We start from the raw sequence: 27,209 nt of genomic DNA, 5'->3' as shown, positions 1-27,209 counted from the left end.
CTGTATAATTGACTGTATGTTTGTTTTACTCTATGTGTAACTCTGTGTTGTTGTATGTGTCGAACTGCTTTGCTTTATCTTGGCCAGGTCGCAATTGTAAATGAGAACGTCTCAACTGGCCTACCTGGTTAAATAAAGGTGAAATTAAAAAAAAATTAAAAGTCCAGCCAGGTGATTCACTTCTATCCGAAGTCTTGCAGGTGTTTACATGGTTTGAAACATCTGCCAGGTGATTAAAAATCTAATTTCAGTACCAGTGTATTATATATATATTTTTTCACCAATGTCATGAAATCCAATTGCAACTCCTCTATGGACTCGGGGGAGAGGCGAAGGTCGAGAGCCATGTGTCCTCCGAAACACGACCCTGCCAAGCCGCATTTCAAATCTTGACACACTGCTCGCTTAACCTGGAAGTGATACTGCCTGGATTAGAACCATAAAATGATGCAGCTGATGATCATTAGATTAGAATCAGGGACTGTAGTTACGCCTCTAGTGACGCCAATGACAAGCATACCCATTACATGATGCAGCCACCACCATGCTTGAAAATATGTAGTCAGTGGTGTGTTGAATTTGCCCCAAACATAACACTTTTGTATTCAGGATATAAAGTTAATTTCTTTGCCACATTGTTTTTCAGTATTACTTTAGTGCCTCATTGCAAACAGAATGCATGTTTTGGAATATTTGTATTCTGTACAGGCTTCCTTCTTTTCACTCTGTCATTTCTGTTAGTATTGTGGAGTAACTACAATGTTGTTGATCCATCCTCAGTTTTCTCTTATCACAACCATTAAACACTAACTATTTTAAAGTCACCATTGGCCTCATGGTGAAATCCCTGAGCGGTTTCCTTCCTCTCCAGCAACTGAATTAGTGACTGGGTATATTGATACACCATCTAAAGTGTAATTAATAACTTCACCATGCTCAAAGGGATATTCAATGTCTGCTTTTTTTTTACCCATTTACCAATAGGTGTCTTTCTTTGCGAGGCATTGGAAAACCTCCCTGGTCTTTGTGGTTGAATCTGTGTTTGAAATTCACTGCTCGACTGAGGGCCATTACAGATAATTGTATGTGTGGGGTACAGAGATGAGGTAGTCATTCAGACATCATGTTAAACACTATTATTGCACACAGAGTGAGTCCCTGCAACTTATTATGTGACTTGTTAAGCAACATCTTTACTCCTGAACTTATTTAGGCTTTTAATTACATTTGTAAACATTTCCAAAAACGTAATTCCACTTTGACATTATGGGGTATTGAATCCATTTAACCCCAGTATCTCTACTTGCACATTCATCTTCTGCTATTCACATTCACATTCCCTACCATTCCAGTGTTTAATTGCTATATTGTAATTACTTCGCCACCATGGTCTATTTATTGCCTAACCTCTCTTATCCTACCTTATTTGCACATGCTGTATATAGATTTTTCTACTGTATAATCGATTGTACTTTTGTTTATTCCATGTGTAACTCTGTGTTGTTGTATGTGTCATTGCAAATGAGAACTTCTTCTCAACTAGTCTACCTGGTTAAATAAAGGTGAAATAAAAATACATTTTAAATTCAGGATGTAACACAACATGTGGGACCAGTCAAGGGGTGTGAATACTTTCTGAAGTCTCTGTATTTTTAAAACTCCCCCCACCCAGCAATCTAATAGCATCAGTAAAATCTGTTGAAATAAAACCACAGATAAACATACCTAACATAGTACAATCTAATAGCATCAGTAAAATCTGTTGAAATAAAACCACAGATAAATATACCTAACATAGTACAATCTAATAGCATCAGTAAAATCTGTTGAAATAAAACCACAGATAAATATACCTAACATAGTACAATCTAATAGCATCAGTCAAATCTGTTGAAGTAAAACCACAGATAAATATACCTAACATAGTACATCTATTAAACAATACATCGGAATACATCAGAAATAGTTACACATTATAGAGACCCATTCATGGATGTACAGGTCTGTTGGATAAACCTCCAGAAATAGTTACACATTATAGAGACCCATTCATGGATGTACAGGTCTGTTGGATAAACCTTCAGAAATAGTTACACATTATAGAGATCCATTCATGGATGTACAGGTCTGTTGGATAAACCTCCAGAAATAGTTACACATTATAGAGATCCATTCATGGATGTACAGGTCTGTTGGATAAACCTCCAGAAATAGTTACACATTATAGAGATCCATTCATGGATGTACAGGTCTGTTGGATAAACCTTCAGAAATAGTTACACATTATAGAGATCCATTCATGGATGTACAGGTCTGTTGGATAAACCTCCAGAAATAGTTACACATTATAGAGATCCATTCATGGATGTACAGGTCTGTTGGATAAACCTCCAGAAATAGTTACACATTATAGAGATCCATTCATGGATGTACAGGTCTGTTGGATAAACCATCAGAAATAGTTACACATTATAGAGATCCATTCATGGATGTACAGGTCTGTTGGATAAACCTTCAGAAATGTCCGCTGCTGATTTCTTCCAGGTGTCCATAGCGGACACCCTGGTCCTGTGAATCCTGGCCGTGAACAAATTCTCAGTCAGAAACATAAGTCAGAACACAGCCTCTCTATTCTCTCGTGTGTTTTCAGGTCCTCTGACTGGGAAAATGTCTTTTCACAATGAGAGCAGTGGTATGTCTTCTCCTCCTGTGTATTAGTATGTTGGAAAGGCTTCTCTCCTGTGTGTTTTCTCTCATGCGTTTTCAGACTCACTAACCACCTAAAACTCTTTCCACAGTGAGAACAGTGGTAGGGCTTTTCTCCTGTATGTATTCTCTCATGCGTTTTCAGGCTCCCTGACCACCTAAAACTCTTTCCACAGTGGGAACAGTGATACGGCTCTTCTCCTGTGTGTGTTCTCTCATGCGTTTTCAGACTCCCTGACAACCTAAAACCCTTTCCACAGTGGGAGCAGTGGTGTTGGTTAGGCGTCTCTGGGTCTGTTTCCTCTGAGGAACTCTTCCCGCTGTCAGAGTCTGGTCTCTCTCCTGCCAAAAGACAAACAGATTATTTAGTTAAACAGAGAGACCTGAATGAAGCCTGTATTAAATAAAATTGTCTTCCTATGAGGTTTAATCTAGGCTAAATCCCTCAATAACCTGAGGTCAGTCTTCACAACATTACATCATTAAAAATAAACTTGGTGACGGTGAGATTTAAAAACGAATGATGTAGAGCTCCAAATCTAATCTCTCAGGGAATGTCATGATGTCATAACAAGAGCTCTATAATAATAGATAATGTCATGGTTACAGGCTGAGCAGAGCTCTATAATAATAGATAATGTCATGTTTATAGGCTGAACAGAGCTCTATAATAATAGATAATGTCATGTTTTAGGCTGAACAGAGATTTATAATAATAGATAATGTCATGTTTACAGGCTGAGCAGAGCTCTATAATAATAGATAATGTCATGTTTATAGGCTGAGCAGAGCTCTATAATAATAGATAATGTCATGTTTATAGGCTGAACAGAGATCTATAATAATAGATAATGTCATGTTTATAGGCTGAACAGAGATCTATAATAATAGATAATGTCATGTTTTAGGCTGAACAGAGATCTATAATAATAGATAATGTCATGTTTACAGGCTGAACAGAGCTCTATAATAATAGATAATGTCATGTTTATAGGCTGAACAGAGCTCTATAATAATAGATCATGTCATGTTTATAGGCTGAGCAGAGCTCTATAATAATAGATCATGTCATGTTTTAGGCTGAGCTCTATTATCTATCTATAGCTTGACAACATTCAACTGTTTTCGTGATATGTATTATCTAACACTTACAATTTCTTTCCTTTTTGGTTACTAAGCAGTTCTATCAACATTTAGCAACTACATTAAACTAGCAACATTAGCAAACCCGTTAGCTATATTTCAGAGGTTAAAAGTTGGATATTAATTAAATGTGGTCTTTCACACAGTCAAATTTTATAATAAAACTCTCATAACCTACTTACAAGAATTGCAATAAAAATCGGTGGTCAGCTAGCTAGAAGGGTGTATGTAGTCTAAGTTTATTTTATTTTTTGTTGACTATTCTAATTGAAATCATTCACGGTAAGGTAGTTATGTTGGATAAATAAAACACATAAGAAGCAGTATGTATCTTACATTAAAGGGCCAATGCAGCCGTTTTTAATCTCAACATCAAATCCTTTCTGGGTAACGATGAAGTAGCTTCCTGGTTTTGTTTTCAAAGATGTCCACTGTCTGGGTGTTCACTTCCCCCACGGGTTACTATAGCAACACACATCACCCCCCACGGGTTACTATAGCAACACACATCCCCTGTCATTTATATCTTGTTTGTCAATTCTGAGCGACATTAAAGTTGTGAATTTGCTAATCCATTGTTAAGGTTTTGTTGGTGACCTGCTCTTTGGTGGTATACACATCTTACAGTGTAGTTATCAATTCCTACATTAAATAATAACATATTGAAGCATAAACATTCAGTAGAACGCTGCTTTAAAACCACGCATCAGTTCAACAATAGTTTGTGCGGCTGTTTTTAAGACAGTACTTACTGGTCTTAATCAGATCGCCTGTCTCCTCCTCCTGTTCTTCCTTCTCCTCCTTCAATGTGACATTTATCTCTTCCTCCTTCACTCCAAAACCTGCATCCTCCTCTTTCTCTTCTTCTTTCAGGGTAACAGCCTCATCCTCTACTTCTTGTTTTACTGTGACATCCTCTTCTTCCTTCTCCTCTTTCACGACAATGTTAAGCCCCAGACCTTCTTTCTCCGTCCAGCAGACCGCCTCTTCTTTAGCAGGAGGAGAGAAGTTTAGGGAGCTCATTGTCGGAGATGTTAGCTAGCTAGTTAGCATTAGCGACTAGCCTAGCGCTAGGCACATTTAAGACGTCTGCCTGACTAACAACGTAAATATGAAAATACATGGGGCAACTCGCTATAAAACAGAGGTATGTCTAAAACACAGAGGCAAATATGCACTGAAACAGTCTGAACAGCTTGAATGTTTAGGCCATGTCGCCTAGCAAGCTACTGAAGTGACTGGCTCGCAGTTGTTGTTGAAGTGTCCCGTCCACTAGATTATACGTCACACTGGCAGCATGGCCTGAAAAAAATAAAACACATCGCCATCTGCTGACTGGAGTGGGTAACGCAGTACGTATAAGGAAATGTTTATTTTTTTTCCTGACAAATTTTTTTATTTTAAAATGTATTTCATTAAATAATATTATATTGATACGTCCAAAGGAAAGCATGTGTTGATTGATTAGTAAAGATGTGTAATGAATGAGAATTTAAACTTTACATCTAACGCTGCATTTAAGGCAACGTCATATTCATCAGTCAAACAAACGCTCTGCAGCGTCTGGTTTAACAGTGATCTACGTTCTATGAAAGCTGCTGGGAGCAAACTGGAGAATAGCTAGAGGAAAACAACGCTAACTGTGCATCCCCAGACCCTGGTATATCACCAGACTGCATACAAACCTAACTACATCCCCAGTCCCTGGTATATCACCAGACTGTACAAACCTAACTGCATCCCCAGTCCCTGGTATATCACCAGACTACATACAAACCTAACTGCATCCCCAGTCCCTGGTATATCACCAGACTACATACAAACCTAACTGCATCCCCAGTCCCTGGTATATCACCAGACTGCATACAAACCTAACTGCATCACCAGTCCCTGGTATATCACCAGACTGCATACAAACCTAACTGCATCCCCAGTCCCTGGTATATCACCAGATTGCATACAAACCTAACTGCATCCCCAGACCCTGGTATATCACCAGACTGCATACAAACCTAACTGCATCCCCAGGCCCTGGTATATCACCAGACTGCATACAAACCTAACTACATCACCAGGCCCTGGTATATCACCAGACTACATACAAACCTAACTGCATCCCCAGGCCCTGGTATATCACCAGACTGTACAAACCTAACTGCATGCCCATTCCCTGGTATATCACCAGACTACATACAAACTAACTGCATCCCCAGTCCCTGGTATATCACCAGACTACATACAAACTAACTACATCCCCAGTCCCTGGTATATCACCAGACTGTACAAACCTAACTGCATCCCCAGTCCCTAGTATATCACCAGACTGTACAAACCTAACTGCATCCCCAGTCCCTGGTATATCACCAGACTGCATACAAACCTAACTGCATCCCCAGGCCCTGGTATATCACCAGACTACATACAAACCTAACTGCATCACCAGGCTCTGGTATATAACCAGACTGTACAAACCTAACTGCATGCATAGTCCCTGGTATATCACCAGACTGCATACAAACCTAACTGCATCACCAGTCCCTGGTATATCACCAGACTGCATACAAACCTAACTGAATGCATAGTCCCTGGTATATCAACAGACAGCATACAAACCTAACTGCATGCATAGTCCCTGGTATATCACCAGACTGCATACAAACCTAACTGCATGCCCAGTCCCTGGTATATCACCAGACTGTACAAACCTAACTACATCCCCAGTCCCTGGTATATCACCAGACTGTACAAACCTAACTGCCCCCCCATTCCCTGGTATATCACCAGACTGTACAAACCTAACTGCATCCCCAGTCCCTGGTATATCACCAGACTGCATACAAACCTAACTGCATCCCCAGTCCCTGGTATATCACCAGACTGCATACAAACCTAACTGCATCCCCAGTCCCTGGTATATCACCAGACTGCATACAAACCTAACTGCATGCATAGTCGCTGGTATATCACCAGACTGCATACAAACCTAACTGCATCACCAGTCCCTGGTATATCACCAGACTGCATACAAACCTAACTGCATGCATAGTCGCTGGTATATCACCAGACTGCATACAAACCTAACTACATGCATAGTCCCTGGTATATCACCAGACTGTACAAACCTAACTGCATGCATAGTCCCTCGTATATCACCAGACTACATACAAACCTAACTGCATGCATAGTACCTGGTATATCACCAGACTGCATACAAACCTAACTGCATCCCCAGGCCCTGGTATATCACCAGACTGCATGGAAACCTAACTACATCCCCAGGCCCTGGTATATCACCAGACTGCATACAAACCTAACTGCATCCCCAGGCCCTGGTATATCACCAGATTGCATACAAACCTAACTGCATCCCCAGGCCCTGGTATATCACCAGACTGCATACAAACCTAACTGCATCCCCAGGCCCTGGTATATCACCAGACTGCATACAAACCTAACTGCATGCATAGTCCCTGGTATATCACCAGACTGCATACAAACCTAGCTGCATCCCCAGTCCCTGGTATATCACCAGACTGTACAAACCTAGCTGCATCCATAGTCCCTGGTATATCACCAGACTGCATACAAACCTAACTGCATCCCCAGTCCCTGGTATATCACCAGACTGCATACAAACCTAGCTGCATCCATAGTCCCTGGTATATCACCAGACTGCATACAAACCTAACTGCATCCATAGTCCCTGGTATATCACCAGACTGCATACAAACCTAGCTGCATCCCCAGTCCCTGGTAAATCACCAGACTGCATACAAACCTAACTGCATCCCCAGTCCCTGGTATATCACCAGACTGCTTACAAACCTAACTGCATGCATAGTCCCTGGTATATCACCAGACTGCATACAAACCTAACTGCATCCCCAGTCCCTGGTATATCACCAGACTGTACAAACCTAACTGCATGCATAGTCCCTGGTAAATCACCAGACTGCATACAAACCTAACTGCATGCATAGTCCCTGGTATATCATCAGACTGCATACAAACCTAACTGCATCCCCAGTCCCTGGTATATCACCAGACTGCATCCTCAGTCCCTGGTATATCACCAGACTGCATCCTCAGTCCCTGGTATATCACCAGACTGCATACAAACCTAACTGCATGCATAGTCCCTGGTATATCACCAGACTGCTGTGACGACCCTCCCACTCTGTCTGCAGAATTATTTCTCTTTGCTCTTGTTTTCCTTAATAGGATGTCGGTGGGCGGAGCCGGGAGGGTCTTCAGTGAAATGGGACACACCTGGGCTCGGGTGTGTCCCAGGATAAATGCACCTCTTCCCCCGTCATTGAGGAGACTCTCTCCATGCAGACACAGACAGATTTTGGTTGTTTGGGCTCGGGTGTGTCCCATGATAAATGCACCTCTTCCCCAGTCATTGAGGAGACTCTCTCCATGCAGACACAGACAGATTTTGGTTGTTTGGGCTCTGGTATGTCCCAGGATAAATGCACCTCTTCCCCAGTCGTTGAGGAGACTCTCTCCATGCAGACACAGACAGATTTTGGTTGTTTCTGTTGGCACCTTTCAACACCCCTCATTATCACATGAAAAACATGTGACCAATCACTTACACTACTGACTAAACACACAGCAGTGTTAATTGTATTTACTTTACTTCAGTTAATAAATATATTTTGTTATTCTTTATCTCCACGTTGTCTCACTTTTTGTCACGGTCTTCGAGCCGGTTCGTGACACTATGGTCAGCAAGCTGGAGCACAACTAATGGAGACCAGTTAGAACCCAACTAACAAAACCCAACTAAAACATGACTGCAGAACAAAAGAGACATACAGAATGATGGCAGGGAAAATCCCCAACATCCAAAATAGATAGATTCCATGATGGTGAAACAAAGCTTCCTGAAGCATTGACGCTTTCCAGCCAATAGTCTCAAAAATAGGTTCATTACTCAAGGCTTTGAGCAACACAGAATTTATAACAGATAAATTATTATAGATGACATCCCACACCGTAGCAGCATAGCCTTTATGTCATTATTATAGATGACATCCCACACCGTAGCAGCATAGCCTTTATGTCATTATTATAGATGACATCCCACACCGTAGCAGCATAGCCTTTATGTCATTATTATAGATGACATCCCACACCGTAGCAGCATAGCCTTTATGTCATTATTATAGATGACATCCCACACCGTAGCAGCATAGCCTTTATGTCATTATTATAGATGACATCCCACACCGTAGCACGTAGCAGCATAGCCTTTATGTCATTATTATAGATGACGTCCCACACCGTAGCACGTAGCAGCGTAGCCATTATGTCATATATTAAACCACTGGCCGTGTTTGAGAGCATCAAATCCATGCTGCATTGTGGGTAAATGGTGACTGGCTGACTGATTTATAAATAATAATGAGTAGTTATTTATGATGTAAGGTGATTTGTAGATCAGTCAGTCGCCTGCAGTGTCGAACCAGCCCAATACCAAACCAATCAGGTGGTTGTTCGATGAAACGAAGCTTCAGACGTCATTGATCACGTGCTGCTGATAAAGTGATACAGGCATCAACACAAAAAAAGTTTACTGCTTTCAATGCAATGATTCAATTCAATTCAATGATACCTCCGGTATCAAACATAACATCCATATCGAAAAGTTGACAAAACAAAAAGGAGCAAGTAGGTTGATTTCCTCTGTCATTTTGAGCCCACGGCAAGAAGGCACCAGAGCCCACCGTGCTAACAGGTTCCCACTAGATAACACAACCACACAGTTAATGAAAAGCATGAGGTGAAGCTTGAGCTAGATATCAACCTATCGAGCTAGTGTGACCTTCCTGGTCTCTCAAGTCAGTGAGTCAACACAGGAAGGAGCAATGGATGGATAGTTCATTTATTTCCAAAGCTGCAATGATGGGACACACACAGTCTGGATGAATGATCAGTAGTGACGGGATATAAATAGCACTCCCACAGCAATTCTCCATTAATCTGCCCTATAATATTCGAACAAAAAAAATATTGAAATGTCTATCAAAGTCATTGTGATCGTATAGTGGATTTAACAATTCCTACTAATTCCTAATTTACTATAATAAAATGAATACATTGTTTCCATGTGTCTCATATTCACTACATCAGAATAAACTGTCATCCATTTTACTATCAAAATATATCAAATTAACCTGAAGATTTACTCAATGTCCCCCTCTGGTGGCGAGGAAGTATAATACATCTAAACTAACAAAACCGGGCTAATAAACTGGCTGGTGTTCATGAGTTTATAAAACATGTACTTTATACATTTGTCATAAATGACCTGCATTGATGAGACACACAGTGTGGATGAATGATCAGTAGTCGACAGGGTAAAAATAGCACTCCTAAAGAAGATGCATTTTCCAGTTAGATACCAACTTGAAAGAGGGAACTTTAGCATAAAACCCACATGGAAAACTGGGATTTGGCAAATAACATATAAAGAGAGGCTTACTTGACACCAAACCAACAACAGTAGTTCCTAAAACATAAATTGCTAATGTATGATTTAAAACGTGGATTTTATGATGTAATGTCAACTTTATACATTTTAACTTGTTGTCTGAAGATAAAATATTAATTTTACTCAACTGCGTTACCCACTCCAGTCAGCAGATGGCGGTCTGCGACTTTAAGGTTATGCTGTTGGTGTGACGTATAATCTAGTGGACCGAACGCGTCTTTCAGCAGCAGCAACAATAGTAAGTCAGCCACCTCGGTAGCTTGCTAGACAAAATAGCCGAACCAATATAGCTCTTTAGACGCTTTAAAGTATATTAGCCACTGTGTTTTAAACCCACTTCTGTCGCCTAGTTAGTAATCCGATTTAATTTCATATTTACGGTGTTGTTATTAGTCAGCTAGCGGGCTGGTTAAGTTAGCATTAGCCTAGCTAGCTAACATCCCCGACCATGCGGTCACTAAGCTACTCTCGTGCTAAAGGAGAGGAGGATATCACAGTAAAGCAAGAAGTAGAGGGTGGGGCTGTTACTGTGAAAGAAGAGGAAGACGCGTTCAGAGTGAAAGAGGAGGAGGATGCAGTTTATGGAGTGAAAGAGGAGGAGGAAGAGATGACTGTTACATCGAAAAAGGAGGAGGAGGAAGAGGAGGGACCTGGATATCTGGGCCTGGTTTCCCAAACGCATCTTAAGGCATCCAATGGTTCTAACGATGAATTTAGCCATAAGATGGTTTTGAGAAACCGTTCCCTGATTAACACTAGTAAGTACTGTCTTAAAAACAGAGGCACAAACTCTGCAGTTGTTGAACTGATGTTTGGTGTTAAAGCGGAAATCTGCAATTGCTACATCCATATTGTGACTTTTAAATTATTTATTTATAGCCATTGATTCTTGAAGAATATAACACATGCCTCATGAGCTTAGTTCAACTGTTGTACCCCATCAGAACCCCAAATAAGATGTTTTACTCTAATGTTTAGAAACAATGTAAATCAACACTGTATAGCCTCAACATGGTTAAAACTATAATGTTGATATCGTGGATGGTCAGTCCTTGCATCCATAGGTCTGTCTGTCTCTAGTTACATTTCTCCAACCCCATAATCATTTTATTACCAAAACAGTGGTGGAATGACAGATTTGTTATTGTTTGAACTGCAGATTGCTGGGTTGTGTGGGTTTTTTAAACAGCAACAAAATTGCTGCCCAGAGACTTGGTTTGGTAAACAGCTGAGGGATGGGGGAAGGAGAAGTGTAACCACTCTCAAATTCATAGAGAAAGCTATTGTAGCAACCGTAACCCAACAACTAGCGACCTCGTCAAGAAGTTCAGACATCTTGGCATAACAGTTATACGGTGTTGGCTTGACAGTCGCTGGACCCAGGTTTGAGTTCAGCTCAGGGCTACCCCTTGAATTCACTACACTATGAATACAAGGACTGGCAATGCATGATGTCACAATGATAGTTTAACCAGGTTTCTAGGCTCTATAGTATATTCTAGAATCCATCCATGATGTCATAATGATAGTTTAACCAGGTTTCTAGGATATATAGTGTATTCTAGAATTCATCCATGATGTCAACATTTTAGTTTAACCAGGTTACTAGGCTATATAGTACATTCTAGAATTGCCACTGCCAATTTACCTGTTGTTGTCTTAGCTGATTAACTGTTGTCTTACCCGTTGTCTTAGCTAGCTCTCCCAATCAACACCTGTGATTATGTCTCTCTAATGTCAATTTGCCTTGTATACTGTTGTTTAGGGTAGTTATCATTGTTTTGTTTTACTGCGTAGCCCCTAGTCCCACTCAACATGCCTCAGAGAACTCTTTTGTCCCACTTCCCACACATGCGGTGACCTCACCTTGCATAACTGGTGCCTCCAGAGATCCAACCTCTCTTATCGTCACTCAATGCCTAGGTTTACCTCCACTGTACCCGCACCCTACCATACCCCTGTCTGTACATTACATTATGCTCCTTTTATTCTCTGTTCACACCGCACTAGACGACCAGTTCTGATAGCCTTTAGCCGTACCCTCATCCTACTCCTCTGTTCCTCGGGTGATGTAGAGGTTAACCCAGGCCCTGTGTGTCCCCAGGCACTCTCAATTGTTGACTTCTGTAACCGTAAAAGCCTTGGTTTCATGCATGTTAACATCAGAAGCCTCCTCCCTAAGTTTGTTTTTCTCACTGCTTTAGCACACTCCGCCAACCTTGATGTCCTTGCTGTGTCTGAATCCTGGCTTAGGAAGGCCACCAAAAATGTGGAAATTTCTATCCCCATATACAACATTTTCCGTCAAGATAGAACTGCCAAAGGGGGAGGAGTTGCAATCTACTGCATAGATGGCCTGCAAAGTCCTCGGGGTTTCGCCTGCTAAATAAGTTCTGTTATACACACAGGCATGATTCAAACATTTTTAGAAACTTCAGAGTGTTTTCTATCCAAATCTACTAATAATATGCATATCTTATCTTCTGGGGATGAGTAACTGGCAGTTGATTTGGGTATGCTTTTCATCCAAACGTGAAATTGCTGGCCCCTATCCTAGAGAAGTTAGATAACGATCAAACGATCACCCCTCATCACTGTCAAACGCTCCCTAAAACACTTCTGCAAGCAGGCCTTTCTAATCGACCTGGCCCAGGTATCCTGGTATCCTCCCGTCGGTAGAGGATGCCTGGTTGTTCTTTAAAAGTAAATTCCTCACCATCTTAAATAAGCAAGAAATGTAGAACTAAGAACCTTGGTTCACTCCAGACCTTACTTCCCTCGACCAGCACAGAAACATCCTGTGGCGTACTGCACGAGCATCGAATAGTCCCCGCGATATGCAACTTTTCAGAGAAGTCAGGAACCAATACACACAGTCAGTTAGGAAAGCAAATGCAAGCTTTTTCGAACAGAAATTTGCATCTTTTAGCTCTAACTCCAAAAAGTTGTGGGGCACTGTAAAGTCCATGGAGAATAAGAGCACCTAATCTCAGCTGCCCACTGCACTGAGGCTAGGAAACACTGTCACCACTGATAAATCCACGATAATCGAGAGTTTCAATAAGCATTTCTCTATGGCTGGCCATGCTTTCCTCCTGGCTACCCCAACCCCAGCCAACAGCTCCGCACCTCCCTCAGCTACTTCCCCAAGCCTCCCCAGCTTCTCCTTCACCCAAATCCAGATAGCTGATGTTCTGAAAGAGTTGCAAAACCTGGACCCGTACAAATCAGCTGGGCTAGACAAGCTGGACCCTCTCTTTCTAAAATTATCCGCCGCCATTGTGGCAACCCCTATTACTAGTCTGTTCAACCTCTCTTTAGTATCGTCTAAGATTCCTAAAGATTGGAACGCTTCCGCGGTCATCCCCCTCTTCAAAGGGTGTGACAATCTAGACCCAAACTGTTACAGACCTACAGTGGGGAGAACAAGTATTTGATACACTGCCGATTTTGCAGGTTTTCCTACTTACAAAGCATGTAGAGGTCTGTAATTTTTATCATAGGTACACTTCAACTGTGAGAGACGGAATCTAAAACAAAAATCCAGAAAATCACATTGTATGATTTTTAAATAATTAATTTGCATTTTATTGCATGACATAAGTATTTGATCACCTACCAACCAGTAAGAATTCCGGCTCTCACAGACCTGTTAGTTTTTCTTTAAGAAGCCCTCCTGTTCTCCACTCATTACCTGTATTAACTGCACCTGTTTGAACTCGTTACCTGTATAAAAGACACCTGTCCACACACAATCAAACAGATTCCAACCTCTCCACAATGGCCAAGACCAGAGAGCTGTGTAAGGACATCAGGGATAAAATTGTAGACCTGCACAAGGCTGGGATGGGCTACAGGACAATAGGCAAGCAGCTTGGTGAGAAGGAAACAACTGTTGGCGCAATTATTAGAAAATGGAAGAAGTTCAAGATGACGGTCAATCACCCTCGGTCTGGGGCTCCATGCAAGATTTCACCTCGTGGGGCATCAATGATCATGAGGAAGGTGAGGGATCAGCCCAGAACTACACGGCAGGACCTGGTCAATGACCTGAAGAGAGCTGGGACCACAGTCTCAAAGAAAACCATTAGTAACACACTACGCCGTCATGGATTAAAATCCTGCAGCGCACGCAAGGTCCCCCTGCTTAAGCCAGTGCATGTCCAGGCCTGTCTGAAGTTTGCCAATGACCATCTGGATGATCCAGAGGAGGAATGGGAGAAGGTCATGTGGTCTGATGAGACAAAAATAGAGCTTTTTGGTCTAACTCCACTCGCCGTGTTTGGAGGAAGAAGAAGTATGAGTACAACCCCAAGAACACCATCCCAACCGTGAAGCATGGAGGTGGAAACATCATTCTTTGGGGATGCTTTTCTGCAAAGGGGACAGGACGACTGCACCGTATTGAGGGGAGGATGGATGGGGCCATGTATCGCGAGATCTTGGCCAACAACCTCCTTCCCTCAGTAAGAGCATTGAAGATGGGTCGTGGCTGGGTCTTCCAGCATGACAACGACACGAAGCACACAGCCATGGCAACTAAGGAGTGGCTCCGTAAGAAGCATCTCAAGGTCCTGGAGTGGCCTAGCCAGTCTCCAGACCTGAACCAAATAGAAAATCTTTGGAGGGAGCTGAAAGTCCGTATTGCCCAGCGACAGCCCCGAAACCTGAAGGATCTGGAGAAGATCTGTAGGGAGGAGTGGGCCAAAATCCCTGCTGCAGTGTGTGCAAACCTAGTCAAGAACTACAGGAAACGTATGATCTCTGTAATTGCAAACAAAGGTTTCTGTACCAAATATTAAGTTCTGCTTTTCTGATGTATCAAATACTTATGTCATGCAATAAAATGCAAATTAATTACTTAAAAATCATACAATGTGATTTTCTGGATTTTTGTTTTAGATTTCGTCTCTCATAGTTGAAGTGTACCTATGATAATAATTACAGACCTCTACATGCTTTGTAAGTAGGAAAACCTGCAAAATCGGCAGTGTATCAAATACTTGTTCTCCCCACTGTATATCCATCCTGCACTGCCTTTTCAAAGTCTTCGACAGCCAAGTTGACAAACAGATCACTGACCATTTCGAATCCCACCGTACCTTCTCCGCTGTGTAATCCCGTTTCCGAGCTGGTCACGGGTGCACCTCAGCCTCGCTCAAGGTACAAAACGATATCATAACCACCATCGATAAAATACAGTACTGTGCAGCCGTCTTCATCAACCTGACCAAGGCTTTTCGACTCTGTCAATCACCATATTCTTATCGGCAGACTCAATAGCCTTGGTTTCTCAAATGACTGACTCGCCTGGTTCACCCACTTCTCAGACAGAGTTCAGTATGTCAAATCGGAGGGCCTGTTGTCTGGAGCTCTGGCAGTCTCTATGGGGGAACCACAGGGTTCCATTCTCGGACCGACTCTTTTCTCTCTATATACCAATGATGTTGCTCTTGCTGCGGGTGATTCCTTGATCCACCTCTACGCAGACCACACCATTCTGTATACATCTGGCCCTTCTTTGGACACTGTGTTAACAAACCTCCAAACGAGCTTCAATGCCATACAACACTCCTTCCATGGCCTACAACTGCTCTTAAACGCTAGTAAAACTAATTGTATGCTCTTCAACCTATCGCTGCCCGCACCCGCCCGTCCAGCATCACTACTCTGGACGGTTCTGACTTAGAATATGTGGACAACTATAAATACCTAGGTGTCTGGCTAGACTGTAAACTCTCCTTCCAGACTAATATTAAGCATTTCCAATCCCAAATTAAATCTAGAATCGGCTTCCTATTTTGCAACAAAGCGTCCTTCACTCACGCTGCCAAACATACCCTCGTAAAACTATCCTACCGATCCTTGACTTCGGCGATGTAATTTACAAAATAGCCTCCAATACTCTACTCAGCAAACTGGATGCAGTGTATCACAGTGCCATCCGTTTTGTCACCAAAGCCCCATATACCACCCACCACTGCGACCTGTATGCTCTCGTTGGCTGGTCCTCGCTACATATTCGTCGCCAAACCCACTGGCTCCAGGTCATCTATAAGTCTTTGCAAGGCCGCCTTAACTCAGCTCACTGGTCACCATAGCAACACCCACCCATAGCACGCGCTCCAGGAGGTATATCTCACTGGTCATCACCAAAGCCAACACCTCTTTTGGCCGCCTTTCCTTCCAGCTCTCTGCTGCCAATGACTGGAACGAATTGCAAAAATGGCTGAAGTTGGAGACTTATATCTCCCTCACTAACTTTAAGCATCAGCTATCTGAGCAGCGTACCGCTCGCTGCAGCTGTACACAGCCCATCTGTAAATAGCCCATCCAATTGCCTACTGTAACCTACTGGCATGACCTAGAGAGTTACAACCTACTGTAACTAGACTCTGTACACAGCCCATCTGTAAATAGCCCATCCAACTGCCTACCTCATCCCCATGTTTTTAAATGTACTTTTTTTGCTCTTTTGCACATCATCATCTGCACATCTGTCACTCCAGTGTTAATTTGTAAAATGTAATGTAAAAAATGTAATTACTTCGTTACTATGGCCTATTTATTGCCGTGCCTCCTTACTCCATTTGCACACACTGTATATAGATTTTTCTATTGTGTTATTGACTGTACGTTTGTTTATCCCACGTGTAACTCTGTTGTTTTTTTGTCGCACTGCTTTGCTTTATCTTGGCCAGGTCGCAGTTGTAAATGAGAACTTGTTCTCAACTGGCCTACCTGGTTAAATAAAGGTGAAAAACGAAATTTTATTAAAAATACTTTAAAAGAGGGAGCACGTGATGCCGCGGAGCTGAGCAGACGTTGACAAACCGAGCTCTTCAAAGTTATTCTATTATTACCTAAATAACAGCGTTGAAACAATATCCTAACATCGGCTGATAAATTTTCAAGTACTTACCTTCCCAAAGAGCCATGGACCTCCGACCGAGAGGCAAGAAGGACGACCAAAACGTTGTTGATTCCCAAGATAACGATAACGCTACAGCTAGCAAGATTAGCATTAGCCCTCATAACTCAAACGACAGTTCCAGACTGTTGCTCTCGGCCTCTTGCGAGCCTGCCGACATGCTGGCTACTCTCCTCCGGGAAATTCAGGATGGTAACAAAGGTCTTTCTATGAAAATCGATAAGAAAACGGCTGAACTCCATTCTTCCATTGACGACCTGAAATCCTCCATGAATGATCTCCTTTTGAGAACGACTGAGGCAGAGTTGCGCATTAGCACAGTTGAAGACACCATCGCTCGACATGACCAGGTCTTGATACAACTGCAAAAGGACAATGCCTACCTAAAAAACAAGGTAGATCAGATGGAGAACCAGAGCAGACGTAGTAATATCCGTGTGGTGGGATTGAAAGAGGACAGCGAGGGCCGTGACCCGGTCCGTTTCTTCACTCAATGGATCCCGGATGTCCTAGGCACAATCAACTTCACCAAGCCACTGGAAATCGAACGCGCCCACAGAACATCAGCGCCGAAACCCCGGCCAGATGAGCCCCCACGGGCCGTCCTGATCAGGTTCCTCCGTTTCCAAGACAGAGAGAAGGTACTGCAACTCGCAAGAGCAAAAGGGGACATAACCATTGATGGCAAGAGGGTCAGCCTTTTCCCGGATATGAGCGCGGATCTCGCAAGACGTCGCAAGCAGTTCAGACCTGCCGCCAAAGCACTGAAGGAGAAGAACATCATCGGCTACCTCATCCACCCTGCGCTGATGAAAGTTCAGTACAAAGGCCGAAGCCATCTCTTCAACACACCGGGAGAAGTGTACACTTTTCTCAAAGAACTGAGCAACGTCTGAGCCAGGACGGTCTCTTTGGGGGATAAGATGCAGTTTGTTTGTTTTCTCTTATCCGGACTGAACCGCTGATATCCTCCGGTCGCTATAATTGATTTGTACATTTTCAACTAACCGTACCTTTCCGGGGTGAGTTCTATTACATTTACAGGAGAGTATATTTTGGTTTAGTCCATATCGCTGGGCGAAGCAAATAAGTGGGTTTAGGCCCACTGCTTTCCCCCTCATTTATGTTAATCTTTCGAAAAGAGACTCAAGCAGCCCTTACCGTGGGCAGTAAATATTCAGCCATAAATGACTATTCACAATGTTTGTTTTCAACTTAGAGAGCTCGCAGGTTTTAGTTTACGCCAAGGTTTAGCTAGTAAGAGCAAGATGGAAAGCGAGCAGCAACGTATCTCTACAAGTGTATTCATGTTTGATTGTTGGGATTGTGGTTTTAGTCTAACAATCGGGGTGGGTGGGATTCTTTATTTTTTTCCCCTTTTTTCTATGTTTATTGTTTCCTTCCTAAAGAGACACATAGGTCACTTCTGTGTTAAAACCAAAGTTGAAACATTTCCTAACTATCTACATATGATAGATTTCCATTCAGTTACATATTTGAAACCCAACTATGCTTAATCCACTAAAATATGTCACATTCAACGTAAAAGGTCTTAACAGCCCGATTAAAAGGAAGAGAGTCTATACATACCTTAAGAAATTAAAGACTGACATTGTGTTTTTACAAGAAACACATCTCACAGCCAGTGAACACAAGAAATTGAAGAGGGAATGGGTAGGACAAGTTGTTGCGTCCTCTTTTAACTCCAAAGCAAGAGGAACTGCAATTTTGATAAGTAGACACATCCCCTTCTGCGTCAACAACACCATCTCTGATCCCTCTGGCAGGTTTGTTTTGGTGCAGGGGCATATGTTTTCAGAGTCTTGGACCCTATTGAATATCTATGCTCCTAACTTCGATGACCATATGTTTATTCAGAATGTCTTCCTTCAGGTTGCTCAAGCACCACCAGGATGGTTACTGGTTGGAGGAGATTTTAATTTTTGTCTAGATACAGTTCTTGATAGGTCCTCTGATAAACCCTCACTTCTTACCAAAGCCGGCAAGCTCACCATGTCATTCATGAAAGATCTCAATTTACTAGACATCTGGAGACAGTTGCACCCACAGGATAGGGACTACTCTTTTTATTCACACCCACACAAGACACACACACGCATAGATCACTTTTTAATATCGACACAACTGTTTCATAGAGTGTTAGATGTCGAGTATCTCCCCAGATTGCTTAGTGACCATTCTCCCCTGGTATTATCAATCTCCATTCCTACCAAGGTAAATGGAGCATATAGATGGAGACTAAATTCTACACTCCTAAAGCAACCTGAATTTTGTGCATTCATCAAAGAGCAGATCAATATTTTCACTTTGACAAACAAACCCTCCGCTCCTGACAGTTTCATTCTTTGGGACACATTGAAGGCCTATCTGAGGGGACAGATCATTTCCTATACTAAAGGGCTGAAGAGAAAACACGGTGCGGAACTGAGTGCCCTTGAATCTGAAATCTCAGAGCTAGAGAAAACCTACCAAAGAGGCCCGACTAAAGATCTATACAGGCTTTTGGTAAATAAAAAACTGAAATATAATATTCTGAACACATATCAAGCTGAGAGGGCCATCACTAAATCAAAACAGCGTTATTACGAGCTTGGAGAGAAAGCTCACAAAGTATTGGCATGGCAACTGAAAGCAGAGGAAAGTAAGAGGACAATTAATGCTATAGAAACTCTTACTAATGAGATATCTTTCGACCCTACTGAAATTAATAATACTTTTAAGAAATACTATGAAGACCTCTACACTTCCCAATCAAGCGATGATCTATCAGAGATCGACTCCTTTCTCGCCTCTCTCAACCTCCCATGCCTGTCAGGGGAAGACAGCGAGCGCCTGAGTGAACACTTCTCAGTTCCTGAATTGTTGGAGGCCATTAAATCCTTACCTTCTAATAAATCTCCTGGGGAGGATGGCTTCCCTCCAGAGTTCTATAAAGAATTTAGGGAGCTGTTGGTCCCCTACCTTATGGAGGTACTTAAAAAAGCCAGGGAAGACAACTACTTTCCAGAGTCTTTCTCTCAAGCAGTAATTACTGTAATCCACAAGAAAGGGAAAAATCCACTAAAGTGCGCCTCATATAGACCAATCTCTCTCCTTAACACAGATTGTAAACTGGTCACCAAGATGCTATCTAAGAGACTGGAGTCATGTCTTCCCCTGTTGGTCAACCCAGATCAGACTGGCTTCATAATTAATAGATTGTCCTCCAATAATCTCAGAAGGTTCTTTGATATAATTCACCTTGCTAACAAAAACAAAATACCTAGTGTCGCAGTCTCCCTCGATGCTGAAAAGGCCTTTGATAGGGTTGAATGGCCATACCTCTTCCGCGTCTTGGAAAAGTTTGGTTTAGGCACCGTGTTTGTAAATTTGATAAAATCACTCTACAAATCTCCTAAAGCTAGGATTGCTACCAACGGGATTACTTCCTCCACTTTCCCTCTCTATAGGGGGAACAGACAAGGTTGCCCAATTAGCCCCCACCTCTTTGCCCTCGCCATCGAACCGTTGGCTGAGGCTATTAGAACGTGCCCTGACATACATGGCTTTGAGGTGGGCCCCCATACCCATAAATTATCACTCTTTGCGGACGACCTTATCTTATTTCTAACAAACCCAGAACACTCCCTCTCTCACTTTCAGATCCTACTACAGTGTTATAGTTCTTTCTCTGGATATAAGGTCAATTTAGATAAAAGCGAAATCTTACCGTTGTCTGTCTTTGACCATCATACCATCAAGCACAAGTTTCCTTTTAGATGGTCGCCTATGGGCTTCACATATTTGGGCATAATGGTGGATGGTAACCTGAACAACCTCTATCAACTCAATCTGGCCAGTTTGTTACAAAAGGTGGAGGGTGACCTTTGTAAATGGATGGACTTACCTCTCACTCTACTGGGTAGAGTCAATGTAATTAAAATGAATGTCCTGCCCAGATGTCTATATCTGTTTCAATCTCTCCCTATCCCTGTCCCCGCAGCATTCTTTTCCTCTCTCGACAAGATGACCAGACGGTTTATCTGGCACGGCAAAACCCCTAGGGTTGGCCTGGATAAACTGACCCTGGATTACAGTCAAGGAGGCTTAAACCTCCCCAATTTTAGAATGTACTACTGGGCAGCACAGTCTAGGTTTCTGGCTCAGAGGTTTGATAAGGGTCCCTCTCCCTCATGGTTGAACATTGAAAAGCTTGAGGTAAACGATGACACTGGGGCAGAATTGTTTTACAAATGGGACAGAAAATCTATAAAAACCATCACAGACAACCCTTTAATCATACATTCTGTCCTGACATGGTGCAAACTGCAAGAGCTGTTCGGACGAGGGGGATTCCTTTCCCCTAAAACCCCTTTATGGAACAATAGATTGATTCCTATGTTTTTCCAGAATAGTAACTTTAGACCATGGTCCGATAAGGGGATCACTCTTCTGGAACATTGTTACAAGGAGGGAGTTCTTATGTCTTTTGATCAGCTGAAACAGAAATACCACTTGCCTAACAGGGACTTCTTTAGCTACCTACAACTACGAAACTTTATTAGGGTGTCTCTCAAGGGACAATGGAACCTACCTAAGATGTCACCTATTGAACAACTCTGCCACGCAGACCAACCACTGTTCAAGACCATTTCCCGTGTTTACGATGCTCTTATGTCAGGACTAACACTGCCTGGGCTAGATAAACCCCGACTTAGATGGGAAAAAGATCTGGGTATTGATCTTGATGAGGGTCTATGGAGTGACCTATGCAGGAATGGTGTTACATCCACACTGAACTCCAGATACAGACTGATCCAGTTTAATTTCCTCCATCAGCTCTATATCACGCCATCTAGACTGCACAAGTTCAACCCTGATATCTCCTCCCTATGTTTTAGATGTGGCTCAGATGAAGGAACATTCCTCCATTCCACTTGGCAGTGTTCAAAACTACACGGTTTCTGGCAGGGGGTATGCGACACCATATCCGCAATTCATGGGGTTGCATTCCCTTTAGACCCGGAGGTCTGTCTACTGGGCAACTTTACTAACACCAATCTTAGGCAAAGCCATACTATAAAGCTAACAGAAATATTGCTAGCGATTGCCAAGAAATGTATTGCCTTGAAATGGAAATTGGATTCCCCCCTGCCAGTTGCAATGTGGCTATCAGAAGTTAATAGTTGTATCCCACTGGAGAAAATCACTTACCGCTTGAGGAATAAGTTAAACACATTCTACAGAATTTGGCAACCTTTTATTGACTATATGGAGAATCTCCCCCCACATCACATTGAATGAATCTCTATATTATCCTTATATAATGTTTCACACGTAATGTATAATATGTAGCCTACGGCAGGTGACCATATGATCCAATGTCTCATTATAATCTTTTTTTATTGTATGTTTGTTTGTATATATAATTATAATTTGTTTGATTTTTACTTTCTTTGTTACGCTCATCTGTTACTGTCACTTTGTCCTATTGTTGTCTAATATCTTTTCACGTTTGTCTTGAATGTTGTTAATTGGAAAATGCAAAAATAAAATATTAAAAAATAATAAAAAATACTTTAAAAAAATCATAACTTTATTGAAACCACCCAAATGGATACTGTCATTAACGCAGTTCTTAATACTGTAGCAAACATTAAATTAAGCAGGACATTCAAGCGAGCCTTACAATTATAATCCAAAGTAGTGTGAAATGCACTCATAAGCAACCTGGAAATGGAGGTTACTCCCCTGAGTTTTCCCCCATTCCCATTCAGAATACATTGTGAAAAACTAAAATCTTTGCTCAGCATTTTTGCTCCAGGCAGATATACTACATCCATAACTATCGGTTTCCTCATACAATTTTAGGAAACAAAGAAAGGGGCCTATATTGGAGACCAAAAGTCGTCTGGCACACTGCTTAGAGTTTCAACAACATGAATAACTTATTTCTAGTCTACAATCTTAGATGTTACTACTAATGTGAAAACAAGACAATATATGACTATTCTTGCTCATTTTAAGACAGATGTCAAATCATTACATTCATTACAGACGTCAATTGTTGTACAACATCATGGCTACGCTGTTGGCATCACCTTTTACAGTGGATTTCTGCTGTTGTGGGCCTTTAACCATCTGTCTGACTTTGTCATTCACACAGGAAAGAGACGTGACTGTCCTGGATCCTCTGGGGAGCCTCTACAACCTCATGATGCTAAAAAGGCAGAGAAGAGTCTCTCCAGATCAGAACACCTCAATAAACACCTGCAGAGATCCACAGGGAAGAGAACTCACTGCTGCTCTGATTGTGGGAAGAGATTCACCTCATCAGGCATTAAAAATCATCAGAGAACACACACAAGAGAGAAACCTTATAGCTGTGTTCAATGTGGGAAGAGTTTTGGTAGATCTTACCATCTGACTCAACATCTGAGAATACACACAGGAGAGAAACCTTATAGCTGTGTTCAATGTGGGAAGAGTTTTGGTAGATCTTGCTCTCTGACTGTACACCAGAGAATACACACAGGAGAGAAACCTTATAGCTGTGATCAATGTGGGAAGAGATACTCTGATAAAAGATATCTGATCAAACATCAGAAAATACATACATGAAGGAGTTGTTTCATGATATCAATGAATTAATGTCACAATGTAGAATGTTTTAACATTGTAGTAGGAGTATTTTAATGATGTCACAATGTAGAATGTTTTAACATTGTAGTAGGAGTATTTTAATGATGTCACAATGTAGAACCCTAAACGTTTGTCCCCTGTTCTATTGATTTCAACATGATATGGATATTAGCCTCAGGGGGAAAATCCAGGCTCTGAATTGGAAGAGTACTATTTATGTGATTTAACAAAAAGTGACTAACACAAAAAGAGCTGTGTTACACTTACCATGTTGGTGACCCACTTGCATCAAAATGCAACACTTCAAAATGTAGCGATCTATTTTCTACAAATTGTCCTCTAATCAGGGATGTACACATTATTCCCAGATGTGGTTTTTGAGCTGTTAGTTTTAACAGGACGTGCAACCTCCTGTCGCACAAATGATTTCAACATGATATTTATGAGTTATGACATGTGTTGCGTTCCTTTGTTTAGCGACCCCTAAATTTAAATGCATCACCACAAATGTAGCTGACTGTCTTCTGCAGGTTGTCCTCTAACCAGTGAGGTAAAATATATCTCCCATTTCCATGTGTTTTGTTTAGTTGTGTTAGTTTCAACAGCACCTACAACCTGATGTCCCCCCTAATCGATATCAGTGATTTATTTCTACTTGTCAAAACAACATCGTTTCTGGTGCTTGTGCAGTTTATAAGGAGCTTGTTTTAAAAAAGTATTATTATTGTGGCAGATGTTTGTGTATATACCACATGTTAGGTTTTCAATTGATCCCAAACTGTTTCTGCATATTGGTTATTGATTTGAACATGTTAAACTGTGTTTTGACATTGGGCTATCCCACCTAGCAACTATGCAACCAAATATTTCATATTTACATTTCATGTAACATTTGGTAATGATAATTATTTATGCAACCAACTGACAATTATATTGACATTGTGTTTTTAGAATATCAAGGTTAACTCTCACATGTGCCAAATCAAATGTACTAGAGCATGACATTGGGGACTGGGCCCAGATCCAACAACATGCCTATCTAGTGAACCCTGAAAAAAGAGAGAAGCTCTGCAGTGAGGTGGAAAGTTACTACGGATATTGCAGGAGTTTCCTCTTGAAATCAGACATGTCTGTGGTGAGAACAACCTGGTTGCTGATTGTCTCAAGGGGTGCAGTCAAAATGTTTCGTGTTTTGCGTTTAGCCAGTGCATTGCCATGGATCACAGTTTATTTTGACTGTTTTTCCGTATTTGAGATGAGTTTTGTTTGTGCTCGTTTCAAGGGGACGAGAGTTCTAGAAGCTAGTGAGTTTTAGGAAGACGAGAGTTCTAGAAGCTGGTGAGTTTTAGGAAGACGAGAGTTCTAGAGGCTAGTGAGTTTTGGGAAGAAGCTAGAAGCTAGTTTTAGGTTTCTTTGTGGAGAAAATAAATCTTGTTTTTAATTGTTGTTAGACAGACACCATGTTTATATTGGTGATGGTGAAGCATTGTTGTTGATTATAATGTGACATGGAAGTTGTTTTCTGTTGGTGGCAAACTCTTAAGGTGTTAGTTAGTCTTTGGTTTTTCCATTTATGTTTTGAGGTTGGACTTTAGCTCGTTAGCACGTAGGACGCACTGGTTGGTGTTACCTCGTTAGTCAGTATGTGTTACACCTGTGCTGGCTTGTCTTCTCGTTAGTGGGAAGGTGTTTCACCTGAGCTGGTCCAGGTTCTATTTAAGAGTGTCTGGCCCAGTGCTCCAGTTGTCTTGATAGATGTGGAGAGTCAACACCTTTAGTTGCTCCACCTTTTTGGTTTGCTTCCTGTCTTTAAGTTTATTGTGGGTTTTTCTTTTGTTTGCCTCTTCTTGGACAGATTTAGTGGGTCTCATGGTTGGGTGTCTGTTAGGTCCCAGTTGTTGTTACTAGTCAACTTTCATTGGACACCCCCATAGTGTCTAGTGACTTTCAGAGCCCATCCTAAAAAACAAGCTTATATTTTTGAATTGGATATTTTAATCAATGGCATTTCCTTAGGATGCTCATTAGTCTTTAAGTTGGTATTATTGTTTTTTTATCCTCATGTTTGTGTACTAAATATTCCTGTTTATTTTCATTGTTTTTTCCTGAGAAGCCATTGTGTTCTACTGAGGATGGGCCTCTGGGAGATAACACTGACAGGACCTTTACAGTGTCTTTAGGGTGATAAAACCTAAAGAGACCACATTCCAGAGCATGAGTTAATGTTTCTGTTCTATATGGTACCAGGGAGAGATGACCCCAGGGCCAGACCCTGGTCTCTACACAGAGTACTGTTTTTACATCAGATACTTCTAACTCTCAGCAGACAGTATCTTTCATACAAATCTTGACCTTGTGTCCCGTTCTATACATCTATTGTTCGTCATGTAGGTTGAAAGGGGTGTATCTTGGCTGTAAAATATCTTTGTACTTTTGTCTCGTGTCTCAAAGAATCATCTGGGGGTGATTTGTCAACCAGCCATCATTATCGTAGAGCACTCAATTGATTCACTTTATATGTGTGCATTGTATTGACCCGCTCCCTTATTAATAAGTGAATAAAGATTTAGTTTCAGAATATCTCTGACTTGTGTGATACGTTTGTCTCATTTGATATAAAGAAATGAACCACATTTGGCGATGGGGATGTTAGTCTTCACTTGGTGACGCTCCTGACAACCTGGGTAAATGGTGCACCATATATACGAGAGATCATCTCAAACCTAGTTTAAAAAAAAGAGGTGAGCGAACCACACACTTTTTAGAAAAGCCTCGTAGGCTCTGAGTGTGTATTCCTGTGTGAGGGGGGCACCTTGGAGGTGTAAACAGGGCCCAGCCAGGAGGCTCTGAGTGTGTATTCCTGTGTGGAGGTGTAAACAGGGCCCAGTCAGGAGGCTCTGAGTGTGTATTCCTGTGTGGAGGTGTAAACAGGGCCCAGTCAGGAGGCTCTGAGTGTGTATTCCTGTGCGGAGGTGTAAACAGGGCCCAGTCAGGAGGCTCTGAGTGTGTATTCCTGTGTGGACACATTTGCACACATTTGTGAGCTAATAGATGTCAGTTTGTATTGACTGCTGTGTAGGTTAAATGTACACTTCAAATGCAGCTGTCCTACAACATATCTGTACCTTCTTCTTGATCCCAATTGCATTGTGTCCATATTCTGTCCTATAAGAATTTCAAAGGAAGAGAAAATGTGTCAAAGAATAGTCTTACAAGCATTAAAACATATATATGTATTAAATAAATATTGAAAGATAAATGGCATCGACATACAATGTAATGTAA

General features: G+C 41.7%; 1 protein-coding gene and 1 long non-coding RNA gene across 3 annotated transcripts; one reads left to right on the top strand and one right to left on the bottom strand.

The window, feature by feature from the left end:
- Positions 1–1,121: 1,121 nt before the first annotated feature.
- LOC139549804 (zinc finger protein 239-like) lies at positions 1,122–5,114 on the bottom strand. 2 transcript variants are annotated; one of them, XM_071360558.1, is made up of 2 exons: positions 4,602–5,114; positions 1,122–3,048 (listed from the first exon to the last, which is right to left on the bottom strand). In XM_071360558.1, exons 1-2 carry the CDS (start codon positions 4,870–4,872, stop codon positions 2,600–2,602), a joined length of 720 nt encoding a protein of 239 aa, XP_071216659.1. In that variant the 5' UTR covers positions 4,873–5,114; the 3' UTR covers positions 1,122–2,599. The 2 variants fall into 2 exon arrangements, with proteins under 2 accessions (XP_071216659.1, XP_071216668.1); XM_071360567.1 differs by lacking the exon at positions 1,122–3,048 and adding an exon at positions 3,751–4,311.
- A 5,396-nt stretch (positions 5,115–10,510) lies between these two features.
- Positions 10,511–26,506, top strand: LOC139550603 (uncharacterized). Its single transcript, XR_011670088.1, has 2 exons — positions 10,511–11,109; positions 23,449–26,506. It is a non-coding gene; the product is annotated as an uncharacterized lncRNA (long non-coding RNA).
- The last annotated feature ends 703 nt before the right edge of the window (positions 26,507–27,209 follow it).

The sequence above is a fragment of the Salvelinus alpinus genome, chromosome 2 (assembly GCF_045679555.1).
Source record: "Salvelinus alpinus chromosome 2, SLU_Salpinus.1, whole genome shotgun sequence".
Classification (NCBI taxonomy): domain Eukaryota; kingdom Metazoa; phylum Chordata; class Actinopteri; order Salmoniformes; family Salmonidae; genus Salvelinus; species Salvelinus alpinus.
The sequence above is the reverse complement of the archived record's forward strand: the minus strand, read 5'-3'. Positions and strand labels throughout refer to the sequence as shown.